Source organism: Vombatus ursinus, unplaced genomic scaffold, assembly GCF_900497805.2.
Source record: "Vombatus ursinus unplaced genomic scaffold, bare-nosed wombat genome assembly UNPS02005971.1, whole genome shotgun sequence".
NCBI classification, from domain to species: Eukaryota; Metazoa; Chordata; class Mammalia; order Diprotodontia; family Vombatidae; genus Vombatus; species Vombatus ursinus.
In genome coordinates, this window is record NW_020945749.1 from 1 (window position 1) to 15,197 (window position 15,197).

A 15,197-nucleotide genomic window follows, 5' to 3' on the forward strand; every position below is an offset into this window, starting at 1 on the left:
GAAATTGGGTTGTCTTTGAAAATAGTAGGATTTTTTTGGGGGGGGGGTGAGGCCATCAGGGTTAAGTGACTTGCCCAGGGTCACACATCTGGTAAGTGTCATGTGTCTGAGGCTGGATTTGAACTCAGGTCCTCCTGACTTCAAGGCTGGAACTCTATCTACTGTACCACCTAGCTGCACTTGAAAACAGTTTTTAAAAAACAGCACAAAGACACTGGGCTTGTTTAAACCAATGTAATAATTTTGTAGGGATGGTTGTATAGTTATTCTTTGGTTATCTGTGAACAGATATTTCCCACTGATACAAAGCCAAAAGAGAATGACCCCTCAATGACATTAAGGAATTTAGCTTAAGCTTTAGAAAGAACCTTGTTATTTTGAGAGTGTTACATCAAATGATGTTTTCCCTGATTTAAAAATTATTACACAAATGCTTAATGGTAGACTGATCAGATGCTTCTAGGTGTCACCCAATCTTAGTGTAATAAGATTTTAACTTTGTAATTTTCATAACATATTGATGATAAATAATTTTTGTAAATTTTTCTTTTGGTGGAGTTATTTTTTTTTTCCAGGGCCAGGGTGGGAGAGAGGTGAGCAGAGGAAGTAGTATGGAAAGGACGTTGTAGAGATGTAAGCATTTAAATCTCATAGGGAAAAAAGCTTACTAACTATTTATGGTGGGTTGCTGGTAAATTATAATTAGGAGTAAGAAAGTACTAAGTCATTATTTTCAATTACACATTGAATTTTAGGCTAAAAGTTAATTCACGAATGAAATTAAAAACAGCGGAGTAAAAGGTCAGTCAGTGGGGATGGTTCTTTAAAACCATAGGAGTAGAAACATGCATATAACTTTGGTGAACAAGGATGATGCAGTGGGAATATATATAACTAAGGGAATGATGGAGAAAGCTTAATATGTATTTCCATGTCTTCTAAGTCATAACTATTAGTAGATATCTTTGTATTAAAGTAGTGATAATACTGTTCTAAAGACTAATACTTTCTCTGTGGTTTAGTCACTCCCTTATATCATGCAAGAAAAATCTGATGTGTTTGATGCCAGTCTGAGAGTGTGTTTCCCATGCCACCTCAGGGTATATCTACACCAGGGACCGGTTTCACTACTCCAGTCAGCAGCATCATCTCAGTTGCAACACCTGCCAATTATAGCCTGAAGACTGACCCCAGGGCATCACACAGTATGTTCAAACAGCAAAAGCCTAAGGTTTGTTACAGGGAGCTAACAGCTATAGGATTCTACTGGTGTTACTTAAGTTACTGTAGGTAATTGGAAGATAAGTTTTCAGAGTATACTTTGAAATGAAACAGGTATAGCCACACACTCAGTTTCATCTCATATTTATAGATGATAGTAAAACTGTACAATCTTAGAAAAGTTCACTGTATGTAAAAATAAACCAAAGTATCTAAAACTTTTAACTCATTAACATAAAGCTTTACTGTTTACAAAGTGTTTTCCTTATAATAATTTCTCTTCTAGTGCAGAGTAGGTAGTTTGTGCAAGTATGTGAATGTGAATATAGTTACATTCACAGAAAAAGCAAAATTTTATATTTTTATGAAGTTTATATGATATTCTAAAATAAAATTTTAATTTCCTCCTCTGGATTGTACCCCTGGCTCTGGTGATTCTTTTCAGAATATTTTGAGTTTCATATCTGGGTAAATTAGTAGGCATTGCAGCACAGACATACACCTTTAGGATTTAAAAGCTGGGAAATACACACTAAAGCTAATGTGCAAATGTATTGTTTTTAATACCAAGCAATAAATTAGACACTTCACCTTTAACACATATATAGGTCAAACGTAAACCTAATAATATCAAGCAATACAAAGGAAAAAGTAAAGTATATAGTCTCTTTCTCAGCTGTTTTTTAAGTGGTGTCTCAGTGATAGGTACTGGTACCATTATTAACACTAAATCACTATTCAATAAGTTATTAAGAGCCCTAGGGTGCTTATTGTACATGGTCTGCTTCTTGGTTCTTAAAGCAAGCTAAAGCATCCCGCTTCATAGAGCAAAATAATCCCTTCAGGAACCAAGCAGTCTTCCTTGAATGAACTTCTTGAGCTACTTGGTACAGAGGAGACAATTTCTCTGTCTTAAAGTTTTCTTTCAAGTCTTTAAGATGTTGCTGTGTAAATGACATGGTGATTTGACTTTAATAAAAGGTTTTGGATTTTAGACATACTGAGCCATAGGTTAATAGTTATGCCATTTAACACAATTAAAGGTTAGTTATTTCTTAACATGTGGTATATGGTGACTTGGTTGGTATACGAAAACAAAGCTCTATGCAGCTCATCCAGTAGCTTTACATTTCACTTTGGAGACATTCATTTGAACCTTTCAAGATTTGTTTGTATGTACGAGGTTATTTTTGGCTTAACAATTAAAAAGAGGAAAGACGAAAGAGTCAGAATCAAAAGGGGCCTTAAATGTGCATCATCTAGTTGAATTCCCCTATTTTATAAATAGGATAGTGAGGCCCAGACAACAGAAGTGGCCTTCCCCAAATCATACCTTTAGTAAGTAGCAAAGCCTGAATTTGAACCCAGTTTTTTCAACACCCAAGTTTGGTGCTCTTTTCCCACTATACTATTTTATACCATATACTATTCTGTCAAATTTATAAACTTTCCCTTTAAAATCCTGCTGCAGATTTTTTTTAATGGAATGTATAATTCTTCAGTTTGTTAGCTTTTCAGTATGAGTTTACCAGTTTATCTATTTCAGGTTGTATTCTCTTCCTACAGTCTGCCCAATTGTGTCATCATCTGCTGTATTGAGGCATATACTCTAAGTCAGGTGTTAAGATTTACAAAATATCATGTGCTCAAAATTATTTTTAGATATGATTAACATTCTATATGAGGTTCTGCTATGATGTGTACAGTGTAATTCTCTTTTTTTACAAAGTACCATTTGAACCGTTTCTTATAGAATACTGTTTGAATGGAAATACTGGCTTTAAAAAGATTTTAACAGGAACTACAGAAACCCTTAGTAAGATAATTATTTGACTTCTAGCAACTCAATTTTATGTCTCAGTTTTAAAAATAAACTAAAATGCATTTTGCACACTTCTAATCTAATAGATTATGAATTCATTGAATATAAAGACTACTACCATTTTAAAAAGGATTATTGCCTTACTGCTTAAAACAATGTCCTGAATAGAGTAAGTATTTAATAAATGAAAAGATGTCTTTTGTGTCCTATTCAAGTTTCTAATTACCATTATCACTAGTTTAATCCTCTGTTGCTTATATGAAGGCTAAAAAAATCTACTCAGTTTTCCTTTTCATTCCCTTTTTGCTAACTCCTGAATCTCACAAGTGCTTAGGAACCTGCTAAAATGTATTTCTCCCTTTTTCTCGTGTCTTCATTTGTTCTACTTCAGAAATTCAAGCAGGCCCAAGTTTCTCTTTAACTGGTATAATATTTCTTTGGGATTCATTGCCAATTTCCTTTTGTATGGAAAGAACTTTCTAAAAGAATTATCTTGGTTCTGACTTTCTAAAAATGGTATTTTGCTGTACGTATTTCTGAGACTTAAAATTTTTTTCCACCCATCCTGTTTTTTAATAAATGCAAAATTATAGAGAACCTTTTCATAATGTTTGTCAGCAGTTAAGCTTTTTTATTAGGCTGTTACAGAATAACATTTACAATTGAACTGGTATATAGTATCGTATAATCTTATTTGGCCTAACTTAAAATTTTTTTTTAGTGGTTAATTCAATTTGTAGGTCTTGAGCTGGAAGAGACCCCAGACTATGTAGTCCAAATCATTTATTTTATGGCGCAGTCTTTTCATTTTGAGGAAACTGAAGGCCAAGAAGCTTAAGTAATTTTTCGAATGTCACACAGGTAGTAATTATCAGAAGCAAGATTTGAACCCATGTCCACGGAATCCAGAGTCAGTGCCTTTGCACCTGTACCATGTTGTTATTCTGTAATTTATTGAGTTTTCCCATTGTAACATAGTTGTAGAATAAAATGATTATTTTAAGAATATGTATTAGCATGAACTTAATTCCTAAAAACATACTTAAATTATGATAAAGCAAGATTTTTAGGTACTATTAATAAGATTTGTTAATGCCTGGTTAATGTGGAGAATGTGGCTAATTTAGACTGTACTACAGATGAAAATGCTAGGTCCTTTGGTATCTTAGGATGAATTGAGTGAAGAATTAAGGTCACAAGCTAGGATATGCTTAGAGATCTAGTTATTGTACTTATGGATGGTGGTGTTCACCATATCATTGGTATTACAGAGCCCGATAGGTTAAAAAGCACTGAATGTCTGAACCCAGCCATTGAATATATTCTAAGGTACCCCTGAAATCATGTCCAACCATCTCATTTTATTAGATGAGGGAATTTAGGCCTAGAAAGATGAAGTAACTAGTATAGTTTCATGTTGGTCAAAGCTAGAACTAGAACCTAGGTCTTCTAACTTTCTAACTTTCTTCTAACTTTCATCATAGTCCGGTATCTCTTTTCATTATAACATTGCCTTATGCGAACTGCAAATGCTATTAATGAGTGTTGAAAGAACTTGTTACTATCTTACATACTTAAAATATATACTTAAATATTATCTTAGGCCGTAAGACCATTAGAAGGTGGTTCTGATTGTTCCCTTTTTTAAAATACCTTTGTGATTTTGGCCTCAGTTTACTGAGTTGTAAAATGAGAGCTTAGACTAGATAATCTCTAAGGGTCATTTCAATTCTGAATTCTAGGATGCCTTTAATTTTCATTTTCAGCCTGCTTTTTGGCTTTACATTGATAATTATTTTCATAGTCTCCCAGATTCCCTTTTTTATTTATATCCCGTGTCTTACCCTAATTAATGTAACTTTTCTTTTGTACCTTCCTAAAATTCTGTTAATTACAGGGTAATCGTGGGGAATGATATGGAGACCTTAAGGAGAAGGAAACTTTACTCTCCAGAGCTTCATTTTAAGCTCCAAAATTGGGACAATTAAGAAACCAACCCTCTCCTTCCCCTCCCCCCTCCATCTCCCTTCCCTTTCAGATATCAATGGGTTTATTATTTGAGGACACATTTTTTTCTTATTTCTGACTTAGGACTTTTATTTTCTTGTGGCTGTGACCTTAAACAATTTACAAATTTTCTGTTTGGGGGTGTAGGCATTATTATTATTTTTTCTTTTTGATGATTCAGAAATAGTTTGAAATATTTCAGTTTGGATATTTGCTGAAAAAGCAGAACAAATGAACATGTGTGGCCTGTAAAGAACCTAATTTATTTTAAAGCTTTAAAATATATTTGTAATATTTACAGATTGATATGGAGCCTAGCAAAGCTCTTCCATTGAATGCTTCTAAACAAGATGGACCCATGCCAAAACCGCATAGTGTTTCACTCAATGATACTGAAACAAGAAAACTAGTGGAAGAGTGTAAAAGACTTCAGGGAGAAATGATGAAATTGTCAGAAGAAAATCGTCACCTGAGAGTAAGTTTTAGATTTTAAAATGAATTGTATTTTTGTGAGTTAAAGTTATAGCTTTTATTTAAAGATTTAGTTATCACTTTTATTTTAGATATTATATGTAACTTATAGACCACTTTATTGTAATCTTTTTCTTGAGGTTTCTAATGTTTGCTAACTTCTATTTAAGTCTTCAGTAAATTTAATACAATTTTTTAAAATCTAAAAGTTTTGACATTTTGAGTGCTTTTTAATAAGAATTTTTGTAAATCTCATGATTCCATTAAGGGTACAGTAGTCTTATGATTTGTCTTCATTATCATGGCACACCTTTGCAGTAGTCTCAGCAGTTTAAAATTGAATGCATCTTCGTATTAAGGAGATTTTTATTGGATAAAGGTTTCACAGCCTGTCCTGGAGAGGATCTCTAATTTCTATGAACCATTAACTAAAAATCTAAAATTAGCTATGTACCTGTAGTCCTTATTAAATCCTTCAGCAATATATTTTTTAGACATTTATTCTAAAAGTATTCTTCTAGCAATCACAATAACAGGCTACGGTTAAGCCTATATTTTGATACTCTGAAAGCCACTTCTAATGGCCATTTGTAGAAGTAGGTGATTTTCAGCATTTTGTGCTATTGTTTTAGATACTGTTCCATGGTGCATTGGATTTAATAGGAATTTTTCATTTCACGGATTGGTTGAATTAAGTTTAAAGGTTGATAATTGTCTTTGCATTTTATAATTTAAAGCATTAGCAAATTAAAAGTTAATTTAAAATGTAGTATTTGGAAGTAAAATATTGAAGTTGTATATAAATATTTGGATTAAATTGGTTCTTCTAGTTATGGCAAGTAGCTCATTTATCTACTAATATTTTTACTGGAATAAATGAGTTAAATGAGTTGTTTTATTGCATACATGTGTAAACCGATATCATAGAATTAATTACAAATAAACAAAATAGTTTCTTATTAACATTGTGCAGGTGAATGAAGTAAAAGAATTTCTTGAGCACATTAGGTAGTGTGCTGTATTAGAAAGAGCTCTGGCTTGGAATCAGGACTGGGTTTGAGTTTCAAATGTGCTATTTATCAGGTATTTGACTGTAGGCAAATCACTTAATCTCTCAGCTTCCTCATCTGTAAATGGACGGAATGTCTTCTGATGCTCCAACTTCCCTGTTTCTGTTGAGAGTGTCACCATCCTTCTAGTAACTCAGGTTCATAACCTTGAGTCCTCCTGGGCTGATGCTTCATTCACCCTCACTCCACATATCTAGGGAGTTGCCAAGTGTAATTGAAACTAACACCACTATAACTGCAGTATTCATCCCCATCCCCTCCTCTCTGCTTTCACAGTAGTTGCCTCCATCACTACTTTAGGCCCTCGTCACCGTTCCCCTGGACTGTTTCATTAGCCTCCTCATTGTTTTTCTTACTTCAAGTCTGTCTTTTCCAATACTTTTTCTACATAGTTGCTTAGTTGATACTCTGAAAAATACATCTCTTCCTAACTCCAGGCCCAGTAATCTCACCACTGTGCTACCTAGCTTCCTGTTTGTGGTTATTTAAATTAGCAGCAAAACCCACTGCTATCCATCTTGATTTATTTTCTTTTATGTGGCTAATAATCAGGATTTAAAGTCATTTTCAAAAATGTTTTTGTGGTGATAGCATTGTTAGTTATTATAACTTTGCAAAGCAGTGGCTTTGAAAGATACTGATGATTTAGATGCCTTAAATTCCAATTTAAAAAATTAGTCTCCACTTGGTAGTTACACTTTGTACGGTTCTAAAAAAACCATCTCCAGACTTTTTACAGTTGTGGAGGAAAAAAAACCACAAAAAAGAAAGTGAAAATAGTAGTATGTTTCAATCTGCATTCATCTCTGGATGTGAATAGCATTTTCCATCATGAGTCCTTTTTATCCATGAGTCTTGGATCATTGTAATACTGAGAAGAGCTGAGTCATTCATAGTTGATCATCACACAGTGTTGCTGTTACTGTGTACAATATTCTGGTTCTGTTCATATCCTCAGCATCAGTTCACACAAGTCTTTCTAGGTTTTTCTGAAATCTGCTTGTTCATCATTTATTGCTCAGTAGTATTCCATTATATTAATGTAACACAGCTAATTCAGCCATTCCCCAGTTGATGGGAATCCCTTCAATTTTCAGTTTTTTGCCACCACAGAAAGAGCTGCTATAAATATTTTTGTACATGCATATCCTTTTCCTTTTTTATGATCTCTTTGGGTTACAGACCTAGTAGTGGTATTGCTGGATCAAAGGCTATGCACAGTTTGGTTGCCCTTTAGACATAGTTCCAAATTGCTCTCTAGAGTGATTGGATCAGTTTATACCTCCACCAACAAATGCATTAGTATGTCTCAATTTTCCTACATCCTCTCCAACATTTATCATATTATTTTTCTGTCATGTTAGCCAATGTGGTAGATGTGAGGTGGTACCTGAAAATTTCAATTTTTCTGTAATCAAAAGTAATTTAGAGCATTTCTTCATATGAATATAGATAGCTTTGATTTCTTCATATGAAAACTGCCTGTTCATTTCGTTTGACATTGCCTACCTTTCTGTATAGTCTCATTGAATCCTAATTTGTGTCCCAGAATGAGATTCAGACCTTGGGATGTGCTCAGTGAGCTCATATTCCTGTATCTAATAAGGAGAGGAATGGAATGAAATGGAAAAGCATTTATTAAACACTTACTATGTGAGAAGCACTATGCTAATAAGTACTGAAGATACAAATAGAAAATCTAGACAGTTTCTGCTGTGAGATTGCTCATGTTCTAATTGGGGGAGATGACACATAAAGGACAGTTTGTAATCAATTCATAGAGATGATAATACCTACTCATGGGCTGTTGTGAAGAACAAGTTAGATAATTCTGAGTGTAAAACTCTATATAAAGAGCTACATAGACGTTAATTATTACATCATTTTTCTATTTCTTGATAATACCTACCATTTATGTAGCTCTTAGATAAGTATTTAAAGCACTTTACTTAGCTGATGAGTAATTTAGGAGTTTAAGTGCATTTTTTTCTGGAATGGCTAAAGATTTTTGTTGTAATAAAGGTTGAAGGAAGTTAAAGGATTCTTGATATTACACAACCCAAAAGATACAGAGCTTTTCATCTCTATAGTCTGTAGTGCAAATTAAAGAAGATAATACTGGGTACTTCGTTATGTTTAGATTAGGGCGGTGGGTGGGCATCATATTTGCTTAATGGGATTTTTTTGATTATATATGAGACATCTTTCAAAGTTTATTTCAATTCCAGCTTGACTGAGGCTCAGGAACTTTGTCAAAGGGATTTTTGGTAGTAAATTTAAAAAAAAAGTTTATATTGATAAAATATATACCTTTCCACATTACCTTCATTTTCAAAAGTTTTTTTTTGTGTAAGTTTGTAAGCATTTATACTTAATGATTACATTAAAACTCTTGGGACATCATTCTCCTCCAGAGAGCCAACCTTATAATAGAAATTTTTTTGTTGTTGTTTTGGTTAGGCCATGGCCTGGGTTAAGTGACTTGCCCAGGGTCACACAGCTAGTAAGTGTTATGTGTCTGAGACTGGATTTGAACTCAGGTCCTCCTAAATCCAGGGCCAGTGCTCTATCCGCTGCACCACCTAGCTGCCTGAGAATTTTTAAAAGAAGGAAAAAAAGCAGTTCAGCCAGAGTTAAACTGATATGTCAACTGAATCTGACAGTATAGTTCATCTGTCTGTGTCTATCTGTCTATCTCTATCTTCCCTGCCAAGAAGTTAGAGGAGGTAATTTTTGAAATTTAATTTTAAAATTCTAAACTTAAATACCAAAAAAGGGAGATTTACACATATAAAATAGAACCTAAAAAGAGTTTTCCATACAGCGTGCTTCTTAGTAACTTTATGTAATAAATTGAACACATTATTTCTCAAACTGTAACCGTCTTGTCTGGGTTTTCTTCTCTTCTCTTCTGTGTGCTTTTTTAAAAGATGTTTCAGTGGCAGGAAGCATATTTTCTCATTCTTTGGGACTAGGCTTGATTATTATAATTACACACCATTCAGTTTCATTGTTTCTTTTTCTTCTTCATATTTATCTTTGCTTACAGCATTATATTATTTTACCACATTCATATACATGCTTAGGCACTCCCCAAGTGGTAGAAATCTTTGTTTCTAGTTCTTTTGCTATTAATAAATGAACAGCTCTAATATTATACCTTAGTGTATAAGGAACCTTTCTTTGTATCTTTGTTGTCCATGGACTTAAATTCCTAGCAGTTTGGGTCAAAATATCAGTGGTTTCTTAACATAATTTTAGATTGTTTTCCAGAGTGGTTGGATCAGTTCTTGAACTCAAACAATGTAATTACTGTGCCTGACTCCACAACCCTTATTTTACAGTGGGTAATTCCCCTTGTGTCATTTTTGCCAGTTTCTTGGTTTTGACACGAAACCTCAAAGTTGTTTGTAGCCGTCTTGGTTGCTAGCAGTTTGACATTTTTCAATTTTTGGAAATTTTTTTTGTTCACTTAACTATTGAGGAATGACTATGCTTAGTGTATTTTTGTTAGTTCTCCAAATAGCTTGTTTATCAGACCTTCATCAGAGATAATCCAAGCAGAGATTCTCCTCCCCCCCCCCCCAATTAATAACTTTTCTTCTTATCCTATCTGCATTACATTTGTTTTTTAAAAAGATTTTCAGTATGATCAAAATGAATACTTTTTTATTTTTTCTCATCACCTCTCTTCTGTGTTTAGTTAAGAATTCATCCTCCAGCCATTGCTGCCAAAGCACCTATTTTGTTCTCTTTGTTATGGGACTCTGTTATGAGACTGTATTAATTTTGAACTTATTTTGTGGATGAGGGGTAAGATACTGGTTTAATCCTAATTCTTGCCAAACTGCTTTTCAATTTTCATAGCACTTCTTTTCAAATAGGGGTTTCTTCCCATAAAATTTATGTTCCTAGGTTTATCAAATGTTGGGTCATCTAGTTCATTTTTTATGATTTGTTCTCATCTAGTCTGTTTCACTGATCTACTTTTATATTTTTTAACCAAGTAGTTTTGATGATTATTGCTTTATAGCATAATTTGAGGTTCAATTCTCCCTTCATTTCTATTTCTTTTAGCATTTCACTAAAGCTTTTGTTTCTTCAAATCAATTTTGTTATTTTTTCTCTCTTTATAAAGTACTTCCTTAGTAGTTAGATTTGGTATAGCACCAAACTTGCAAATTAATTTAGATAGTATTATTTTCGTTATTTTGGCATGGCCCATCAATACTCACTGAACATTCTTCCAATTATTTGTCATTCATTACTCCTTTAAAGTGTTTTAAAATTTTTTTGGTAGGCAATTAATGAACATATCTTTAATGTTTTGTTTTGTTTTTTTTCCCCAGGATGAAGGTTTAAGGCTCAGAAAGGTAGCACATGCGGATAAGTCTGGATCAAGCTCGGCCATGTCTTTCAGAGAGAATGTCACCAGTCCTCTTCCTTCACTTCTTGTTGTAATTGCAGCCATTTTCATTGGATTCTTTCTAGGGAAATTCATCTTGTAGAGTGAAGCATGCAGAGTGCTGTTTCCTTTTTTTTTTCTTGACCAGAAAAAGATTTGTTTACCTACCATTTCATTGGTAGTATGGCCCACGGTGACCATTTTTTTGTGTACAGCATCATACTAGGCTTTGCCTTTAATGATCTCTCACGGTTAGAAAACACAATAAAAACAAACTGTTCGGCTACTGGACAAATTGTATATTATCAGATCATCAATAGCAGGTGTCAGTTGCACATTCAGTCCTTTATGAAATTCATAAATAAAGAATTGTTCTTTCTTTGTGGTTTTAATAAGAGTTCAAGAATTGTTCAGAGTCTTGTAAATGTTATTTTAATAATCCCTTTAAATTTTATCTGTTGCTGTTACCTCTTGAAAATATGATTTATTTAGATTGCTAATCCCACTCATTCAGGAATATGCCAAGAGGTATTCTGTGGGGAAATGGTGCCTCTTAACAGTGTAAATTTTCTCCTTTACCTTTGCTAATATCATGGCAGAATTTTTCTTATCCCTTGTGAGGCAGTTGTTGACTGAGTTTTCCATCCTTACAATCCTGTCCCATGGTATTTAACATAAAAAAATAAAATTGTTAACAGATTCTTGCTGGGTAGCCTGTTTGTGTCTCTTGTATCATTAGAAGGGGATACCTAAGAAGTCTTTTGTGTATAATAATTTGAGATTAGTTATGCATTCTCTCTGCACTCAACCTTATTTATTTGGCTTGATACTTGTAATTAAATCTGGAAGGAAAAAAAAACAAAATGAAACCTGTTCTTTTAAGGAAAGAAAAGTGATGATAAATTTTGATGCTGCTTTCAGTGTTACGGATGATGATAATCAAAATTATCTTCACCATGATCATTTGAAGCACAAAAACTATGGAGATAAAAGCATTTTAATTATAGTAAAATTGTGCATATGTTTAAATGTCTGTATTGCACTGAATGTGCCACTGTCCTATCAGTTTCTTTTGGTGTCTTCCTGAAGGAGACTAATTCTCCTTTATTCTAGTCAAGTACTTTTAAACCAAGATAATAATTTTTTTAAATCAACTTTATAACTTATTTTAAAATATTAAAAATTAGGTGTATTTCCCCCCCAGTTTTACACATAAAATAAATGTCCACAATGGAAGGTTGATATTACTGAGCAAGTCTTATTGGTCCTGAAAATGATTTAACAACTCTTTGCAAATTTATTTCTTAACCATGTAAACCATTTTCAATTTAAGAATGCTTTTATGGAGTCTGATACTTTTCTGCACCTAGTCTTCTGTCTTGCTTCATTTCATTTATACTAACTGTAAGTAATAATAGAGCAAGAGAACAGTAATTGGACCTGAATGTGAGATAGCACATCTGCATCTTAATAAACAAATATATGATTTTTTTTTTTTTAATGTGCCTAAGTGAAAGTGAAGCATATTAGTCTTCCTGGCTTGTGGGACTGGATGTGGTGCAGTGAAGTATATTAGACCTGGTTCTAAATGCGCATTTTATAAGTTGAGTAAAATGTTCTAGAGAAAACAGTATTTTGGTTGTCTTTGATTTCTAGTTTTCTTTAATGGACAGATCACATGTAACGTGTTACTGCTTTCTCTGGTAACTTCTTGCCTGTGTGCAAAGACAACTGTGAAACGTACAAGTAATGCTTACCTTTCACCATTAGCATGCAACCACAAGATACTTCCATGGTGTATGCTCTACTGTCTTTGTAGAAGTTTCCTTCCATTCTGATAACTAGAAAAGCATGCTTAAGAGGCTTACATTTTCATTACATAAATTTGAAAGCATAATCCCTTGGCTTAAAAGTTGTATGTTTTTATCTTTAAATTGGTGTTATTTATATATTAGCACCTGATATTTCAAGCCCCTCCGTAAAAGTTAATGTCATTAAGAATGTAGTGAAATTCTGTAGGTTATTGAAGAGAGAAATCATTTAGGACAACACAATCCCTTCATTTTACAGGTGGGACTACTAAGACCAAGGGATGTTAAGTAACCTCCTCAAGGTCACACAAGTTAGATCCACCTGAAAGGGGTGGATTCTGTGTCTAAGACACTGTCTCTTGATTCCCAGGCCAGTGCTGTTTCTAGTACTTTAGTAAACAGTGGTTTCATCATAATGGGAGAGAAGTACTAAAATAATTAGTATGAGATTCTATTTTAATGGGTATATGTGTAATTTCATATTATTGGTGGGATTATATTACAGGTGTCTTTGTTTAACAGTCTTGAGATATAGGTTTGACCTCAATGCTTAGTCTTAGGAATGGCCACCTGACATAGTATCAAAAGTTAGAAATTGAATCTATTTTTAAAAGGTTATATAAGATTAATTACACAGTGAGTAATCATGCACTCTTACGTGGTTTAGGAAGCGTCAACAAAATAAATGTGCACATAGGCATTTTAACCCAGTCTATATACCACAAGGTGCTTTAATAATGTAGGGGGGACTGTCTCTTGCTTTCTAGTAAACTCTTCATAGCTGTATTAAAAAAATGTAATGCTCATTTATTTTGCTATCAGGAGTTACCTTGAAAAAGTCCAACTGTTCAGTGAATTATGGAATATGAATTAAATTGTTTGTCTTTGTTCCTTACATGTTTAGATTATTTTTTTTAATTTTATTTTAATTTTTTTTGCTTTGCCTGCTTACTTGTGTATGTAAGCATGGAGAAATACGTCATTGCTAATAGTTAGACTTACAACTAAGTGACTTAAGGCCTTAAGTTCATGTTATGCTAAATGCACTACTTTCTTTCTATAACTAATGTACCCTAACTTTGCCCATTTTCTTGTATTTACAAGAAACATATGATTTGTATTCTGAGTGTGTAGTATGTTTTAAAAGTTTTTTAAAGATGAAATGGCACTTAGAAAAATAATGTAGTGTAAAAGGTTCAGAAATCTTGGAAAATGAAAAATATATTCTTAATCCCTGAAGTAGAACTAGATCAGTATTTACCTTGTCATTAAAATTGATATTATCTGGTGAGGGGGATGTTTTTAGAATGTGATCTTTTGAAATGTGCCACTTAGAAAAACAGATTTTGACAAGACAAAAATCATATTCTTGTGGAATACACTGCAAAATTGTACTCTTCATCACTTTAGATGCATTCAATTAATAGTATGCCCAGAGCTTTTCACACCTATTAAGTGATTTTGGTGTGTGCAGTTAAAAAAAACGAAACAAAACTTGCCCTTTGTCAGAATTATAGGCAAAGATAAATGCTTACCAGATGGAAAACAACAAAATAGGTAATGAATCTTTATTTTCTAGCTTCCAGGGGGGTATCAAACAACTGAGTGAATAAATAAACTATTAAAAATAGTGGTGGAGTCTCATTTTCTTTTTTGAAGAAAAAAAGGTAACAAAACCTGATTATGCACCTCTGCAAGATGGTTGGTTAGCTGCATTCCTGTAAAATATAGCTTGTCTAGTTCATTGTTTGGGGAAAGGCGTGTGTGTGGGTGTGTATGTGAGAGAGAGAGAGAAAGAGGATTTTAAAGAAATGAAGGGAGAAGAAATCTTTCTCTAGTTCTACCTCTAATAAACCTAAAGACATTTTTAGTCTCATGAAATCCTTGTGAGAATATTTTTCTACCCAGTGACCTTATGTTTTGGGAATGCTTTGTCTTTTCATGAAGGCAAGCATGATGATTGTTGGCCAGAGAAGAAGATGCTTGAATTTAGTGCAAGTGTGTAGTGATTCTATTTCATCAGCAAAACTTCAGTGGCCTCCATTTACCAACAGTATTCCCTTGCCTAAATGGAGATTAATGTAGTCAATTTTTGGTTAAGAGACTTTTATGTTGTTAACATAGAAAGCTATTAAAATGATTGTTTAAGACTTGCAAAACACACCCAAATGCACCTTTTGTATGTTTTTTGATGTTTAAGATATTTAAGAGATATATTTAAGGTTTTACTCACAGTGATGACACAGCATAAGTTGTGAATAATAGCATTTGATTCTATGCACTAGATTTGATTCTGTGCAACTAGTCCTACATCTTGAAGAAAAAAAGCCCAAAGAAAAAGATCTTAATATATTTTGTTATGAAGTACCATAATATGTTACCAAAGAAGG

At 33.3% G+C, this 15,197-nt stretch overlaps 1 protein-coding gene across 1 annotated transcript; it reads left to right on the forward strand.

The window, feature by feature from the left end:
* The first annotated feature begins 1,072 nt into the window (after nucleotides 1-1,072).
* LOC114032933 (vesicle-associated membrane protein-associated protein A-like) lies at nucleotides 1,073-14,437 on the forward strand. Its single transcript, XM_027848392.1, has 3 exons — nucleotides 1,073-1,231; nucleotides 5,352-5,525; nucleotides 10,941-14,437. The coding sequence occupies exons 1-3, from the start codon at nucleotides 1,088-1,090 to the stop codon at nucleotides 11,097-11,099; spliced, it is 477 nt and encodes a 158-aa protein (XP_027704193.1). The 5' UTR covers nucleotides 1,073-1,087; the 3' UTR covers nucleotides 11,100-14,437.
* Nucleotides 14,438-15,197: the final 760 nt, after the last annotated feature.

Excerpts from the sequence above, each read along its gene's own strand:
- LOC114032933 (XM_027848392.1), top strand. The coding sequence starts at position 1,088 with ATGCCACCTCAGGGTATATCTACACCAGGGACCGGTTTCACTACTCCA. Across the intron at positions 1,232-5,351 it reads TCAAACAGCAAAAGCCTAAG|ATTGATATGGAGCCTAGCAA; the intron begins GTTTGTTACAGG and ends TAATATTTACAG. Across the intron at positions 5,526-10,940 it reads AAGAAAATCGTCACCTGAGA|GATGAAGGTTTAAGGCTCAG; the intron begins GTAAGTTTTAGA and ends TTTTTTCCCCAG.